The following is a 6081-nucleotide window of genomic DNA, read 5'->3' as shown; positions in this document are numbered from 1 at the left end:
CACCCCGAATTCCACGGACGCTTCCCGTGCCGCGATCGTCGCGCGGCGATCGTCCCAACGCCGGGAATCCCGCGGAACAACTCATCCCCGGCATGACTCGGCGCCTCCGACTCACCCCGACGGCTAATAGGGCCGCGGCGCCTCCTCGGCCCTATAAAAGGTGTGTGGGGTTTGGGACGCGCCGGTGACATCGGGGAGGCGGGTTTGTCCCCCTGGAGTTGGGTGAGTTTGAGTGATGAAGTTCTGGAGATGTTGGGATTTTGGGGATGAGGAGGGAATTTTGGGATTTTGGGGATGAAGAGGGAATTTTGGGGTTTGAGAGAGGAGGTGGATTTTTTGTTTTTGGGATTTTTTGAGGTTTGGGATTGTTTGGGGTTTGGGATGGGCAGTTCAGGGTTTGGGACGCGCCGGTGACATCGGGGAGGCGGGTTTGTCCCCCTGGAGTTGGGTGAGTTTGAGTGATGAAGTTCTGGAGATGTTGGGATTTTGGGGATGAGGAGGGAATTTTGGGATTTTGGGGATGAAGAGGGAATTTTGGGGTTTGAGAGAGGAGGTGGATTTTTTGTTTTTGGGATTTTTTGAGGTTTGGGATTGTTTGGGGTTTGGGATGGGCAGTTCAGGGTTTGGGACACGCCGGTGACATCAGGGAGGTGGGTTTGTCCCCCTGGAGTTGGGTGAGTTTGGGGTGATGAAGTTCTGGAGATGTTGGGATTTTGGGAATGAGGAGGGAATTTTGGGATTTTGGGGTTTGAGAGAGGAGGTGGATTTTTTGTTTTTTGGGATTTTTTGGGGTTTGGGATGTTCATTTCGGGGTTTGGGACACTCTGGTGACATCGGGGAGGTGGGTTTGTCCCCCTGGAGTTGGGTGAGTTGGGGTGATGAAGTTCTGGAGATGTTGGGATTTTGGGGATAAGGAGGAAATTTTGGGATTTTGGGGATAAGGAGGGAATTTTGGGATTTTGGGAATGAAGAGGGAATTTTGGGATTTGAGAGAGGAGGTGGATTTTTTGTTTTTTGGGATTGTTTGGGGTTTGGGATGGGCAGTTCAGGGTTTGGGACGCGCCGGTGACATCGGGGAGGTGGCTTTGTCCCCCTGGAGTTGGGTGAGTTTGAGTGATGAACTTCTGGAGATGTTGGGATTTTGGGAATAAAGAGGGAATTTTGGGATTTTGGGGTTTGAGAGAGGAGGTGGATTTTTTGTTTTTGGGATTTTTTGAGGTTTGGGATTGTTCGGGGTTTGGGATGGAAAGTTCAGGGTTTGGGATGCGCCGGTGACATCAGGGAGGTGGGTTTGTCCCCCTGGAGTTGGGTGAGTTTGAGTGATGAAGTTCTGGAGATGTTGGGATTTTGGGAATGAGGAGGAAATTTTGGGATTTTGGGGTTTGAGAGAGGAGGTGGATTTTTTGTTTTTTGGGATTATTTGGGGTTTGGGATGTTCAGTTCAGGGTTTGGGACGCGCCGGTGACATCGGGGAGGTGGCTTTGTCCCCCTGGAGTTGGGTGAGTTGGGGTGATGAAGTTCTGGAGATGTTGGGATTTTGGGAATGAAGAGGGAACTTTGGGGTTTGAGAGGAGGTGGATTTTTGGGGTGGATTTTTTGTTTTTTGGGATTGTTTGGGGTTTGGGATGCTCTGGTGACCTCTGGGAGTTGTTTTTGTCCCCCTGGAGTTGGGTGAGTTGGGGTGATGAAGTTCTGGAGATGTTGGGATTTTGGGGATAAAGAGGGAATTTTGGGATTTTGGGAATGAGGAGGGAATTTTGGGATTTGAGAGAGGAGGTGGATTTTTTGTTTTTTGGGATTTTTTGTGGTTTGGGATGGGCAATTCAGGGTTTAGGACACCCTGGTGACCTCGGGGAGGTGGTTTTTGTCCCCTGGAGTTGGGTGAGTTTGAGTTTTAAACCTCTGGAGATTTTGGGATTTTGGAAATGAGGAGGGAATTTTGGGATTTGAGAGGAGGTGGATTGGGGGAGATTCACCATTTTTGGGATTTTTCGGGGTTTGGGATGTGCAGTTGAGGGTTTGGGGTTGGGGAGATCCTGGGTGGTTTTGGGAAAATGACAGCTTGGTTTGGGGTGGGATTTGGGGGTTTTGGGATTTGGGGGATTTGGATGTTTGGGATTTAGGGATTTAGGGGATTTGGTGGTTTTGGGAGTTAGGGGTTTTGGGGATTTGGGGGTTTTGGGATTTGGGAGTTTTGGGATTTGGGGTTTTGGGATTTAGGGGTTTTGGATTTAGGGGTTTTGAGATTTAGGGGTTTTGGGATTTGGAGTTTTGGGATTTAGGGATTTAGGGGATTTGGTGGTTTTGGGATTTGGGGGTTTTGGGATTTGGTGGTTTTGGGATTTGGTGGTTTTGGGGATTTGGGGGAAGGATTTGGGATTTGGTGGTTTTGGTATTTGGGGTTTTGGGGTTTGGGGATTTAGGGATTTGGGGGTTTGGGATTTGGGGGTTTGGGGATTTGGGGTTTGCAGATTTGAGGGTTTGGAATTTGCGTTTTAGGTTTTGGGGATTTGGGGGTTTTAGGGATTTGAGGGTTTTGGGATTTGGGGTTTTTGGGATTTAAGGGTTTTGGGATTTGGGGGTTTTGGGATTTGGGGGTTTTGGGATTTGGTGGTTTTGGGATTTGGGGGTTTTGGGATTTGGTGGTTTTGGGATTTGGGGGTTTTGGGATTTGGGATTTGGTGGTTTTGGGATTTGGGGGTTTTGGGGATTTGGGGGTTTGGTGGTTTTGGGATTTGGTGGTTTTAGGATTTGGTGGTTTTGGGATTTGGGGGATTTAGGGGATTTGGTAGTTTGGGCATTTGGGGGTTTTGGGGATTTAGGGGTTTTAGGGATTTGAGGTTTTTGGGATTTGGGGGTTTTGGGATTTGGGGTCTGTTTGGTTTTGGGGTCACCTGAGCATCTCTGAGGTTTTGGGTCCCACAGTCCCAGAGCAGGCAGGAACTGCTTGGTGCCATCATGGCCTCGAAGTTAATTAATTGGATTAATTAATTAATTTAAGATTAACGAGCTTGACCTTTGGGGTGCTGGGGGCTGCAGTGGGACATTGAGCACTGAGTGTCCCCAAATGTCCCCAAATGTCCCCAGTTTGGGGTCAGTGATGTCACCTCCCTGGTGGGACATTGAGCACTGAGTGTCCCCAAATGTCCCCAGTTTGGGTTCAGTGAGGTCACCTCCCTGGTGGGACATTGAGCACTGAGTGTCACCAAACCCCAACCCCACAACCACACACAACACAACCCCAAATGTCCCTTATCCGTGTCCTTCCAGCCCTGTTGAGTGTCCCCAAAATGTCCCCACAGATGTCACCCCCACATTGAGCACTGAGTGTCCCCAAATGTCCCCAAATGTCCCCAGTTTGGGTTCAGTGATGTCACCTTCCTGGTGGGACATTGAGCATTAAGTGTCCCCAAATGTCCCCTATCCGTGTCCTTCCAGCCCTGCCGAGTGTCCCCAAGATGTCCCCAAGATGTCCCCAAAGTGTCCCCAGAATATCCCCAAGGTGTCCCCAAGGTGTCCCCAACACCTCCCACCTGTGCCACCACAGGGGTTGGGTTGGACCTTTGAGTTCCCAATTCCAACCCCATCCGTGTCCTTCCAGCCCTGCCGAGTGTCCCCAAGGTGTCCCCAAGATGTCCTGCCAGCTCCACCAGCACCACCCGCCGCTCCACCAGCACCACGTGGCTCTGTCCCCCGCTGTCCCCACGTCACCTCAGCGGTGGCACTCGGCCTCCTGCATCCCCCAGCTGGCGCCCTGCCACGTCCCCGGGCAGCGGGTGACATCGTCCAGCGTGTGCCACCAGCAGAGTGTCCCCCAGGCCGTGCCACACCAGCTCCTCGGACATTCGCAGGTTGTCCCCAGGCGTGTGACAACATGGGTGCCACCACAGCAAGTGACATCATGCGTGCCACCGCGGCAACATGTGACAACATGGGTGCCACCGCAGCAACGAGTGACAACATGGGTGCCACCGCGGCAACGAGTGACAACGTGGGTGCCACCGCAGCAACGAGTGACAACGTGGGTGCCACCGCGGCAGCAAGTGACAAGTGCCACTGGTGTCACCCAGTGCGTGCCTCACCAGGTGCAGGTGACAAGTGCCACTGGTGTCACCCAGTGCGTACCTCACCAGGTGCAGGTGACAAGTGCCACTGGTGTCACCCAGTGCGTGCCCCAGCAGGTGCAGGTGCCACCGCCATGCCCACCTGTCACCCAGCAGAAGGTTGTCCCCAGGTGTGTGACAACCTGCGTGCCACAGCAGCGCCTGAGCGGCGTCGCCGGCGTCACCGGTGTCACCCGGTGCGTGCCGCAGCAGCCGGAAGTGCCACCGGCTGTCCCCCAGCAGCAGGTCGTCCCCAGGTGTGTCACCAGCTGCGTCCCGTGGCCGCCGTGTGTCACCAAGGGCGTCCCGCGGCAGCAGCAAGGTGCCACCAGGTGTGTCCCCCAGCAGTGTGTGACGACGGTCTGTCCCCAGCAGGGTGTCCCCAGGTGTGTCACCAGCTGTGTCCCCCAGCAGTGTGCTGTCCCCGGTGTCACCTACCGCTGGGTCACTGTCCCTGTCCCTGTCCCCCAGCAGCAGGGTGGCACTGAGTGTGTCCCCCAGCAGTGGCACGGCAGGTGTGTCACCAAGTGTGTCCCGCAGCAGTGTGACACTGGCTGTGTCACCAAGTGTGTCCCCCAGCAGTGTGACACCGGCTGTGTCACCAAGTGTGTCCCCCAGCAGTGTGACACTGGTGTGGTCAGCATTGGTGTCCCCCAGCAGCAGAGTGGGACAGTCTGTGTCCCCCAGCAAAGTGCCACCAAGTGTGTCCCCAAGCAAAGTGCCACCAAGGGGATTCTGCACCAAAGTGCCACCAAGTGTGTCCCCCAGCAGTGTGGGACAATCTGTGTCCCTCAGCAAAGTGCCACCAAGGGGATTCTGCAGCAAAGTGCCACCAAGTGTGTCCCTCAGCAAAGTGCCACCAAATGTGTCCCCCAGCAGTATGGGACAATCTGTGTCCCCAAGCAAAGTGCCACCAAGTGTGTCCCCCAGCAATGTGGGACAATCTGTGTCCCTCAGCAAAGTGCCACCAAGTGTGTCCCCCAGCAAAGTGTCAAGTGTGTCCCTCAGCAGTGTGGGACAATCTGTGTCCCCCAGCAGTGTGTGACCAAGAGTGTCCTGCAGCAAAGTGCCACCAAGTGTGTCCCCCAGCAGTATGGGACAATCTGTGTCCCTCAGCAAAGTGCCACCAAGTGTGTCCCCCAGCAATGTGTCAAGGGTGTCCCTCAGCAGTGTGGGACAATCTGTGTCCCCCAGCAGAGTGCCACCAAATGTGTCCCGCAGCAAAGTGCCACCAAGTGTGTCCCCCAGCAATGTGTCAAGGGTGTCCCCCAGCAGTGTGGGACAATCTGTGTCCCCCAGCAAAGTGCCACCAAGTGTGTCCCTCAGAAAGGTGTGACCAAGTGTGTCTCTCAGCAAAACGTCAAGAGTGTCACCCAACAAAGTGCCACCAAGTGTGTCCCTCAGCAAAGTGCCACCAAGTGTGTCCCCCAGCAGAGTGGGACACTCTGTGTCCCCCAGCAGTGCCACCAGCCCGGTGGGGTGAAGATCTCCAGCCACTTCAAGAAGTACTGCTCGGCTCCCAAGTGGCCTTGGTGACACACTGGGGACAATGACAATCCCGGGAAAATGATGGACTTGGGTTCTCCATCTCTCTCACCCCAGAGTGACTCTGGTTGTTTCCATTGGCGTTATCCTGATTTTCCAGAATTTTCCATGGTGACATCCCAGGTCACTTCCATTGGCGTTATCCCAATTTTCCAGAATTTTCCATCCTTTCCATGGTGACATTCCAGGTCGCTTCCATCGGCGTCATCCCAATTTTCCAGAATTTTCCATGGTGACATTCCAGGTAATTTCCATCAGTGTCATCCCAATTTTCCAGAATTTTCCATGGTGACATCCCAGGTCACTTCCATCGCCATTATCCCAATTTTCCAGAATTTTCCACCCTTTCCTTGGTGACATCCCAGGTCACTTCCATCGCCATTATCCCAATTTTCTAGAATTTTCCATCCTTTCCATGGTGACATTCCAGGTT

General features: G+C 53.7%; 1 protein-coding gene across 1 annotated transcript; it reads left to right on the top strand.

The window, feature by feature from the left end:
* The first annotated feature begins 1863 nt into the window (after nt 1-1863).
* Nucleotides 1864-6081, top strand: LOC146427339 (uncharacterized). The gene is made up of 3 exons (XM_085082438.1): nt 1864-1881; nt 3602-3893; nt 4092-6081. The coding sequence occupies exons 2-3, from the start codon at nt 3633-3635 to the stop codon at nt 5637-5639; spliced, it is 1809 nt and encodes a 602-aa protein (XP_084938564.1). The 5' UTR covers nt 1864-1881; nt 3602-3632; the 3' UTR covers nt 5640-6081.

This window comes from Lichenostomus cassidix, chromosome 25, assembly GCF_008360975.1.
Source record: "Lichenostomus cassidix isolate B80296 chromosome 25, HeHo_3.0, whole genome shotgun sequence".
Lineage (NCBI taxonomy): Eukaryota > Metazoa > Chordata > Aves > Passeriformes > Meliphagidae > Lichenostomus > Lichenostomus cassidix.
The sequence above is the reverse complement of the archived record's forward strand: the minus strand, read 5'-3'. Positions and strand labels throughout refer to the sequence as shown.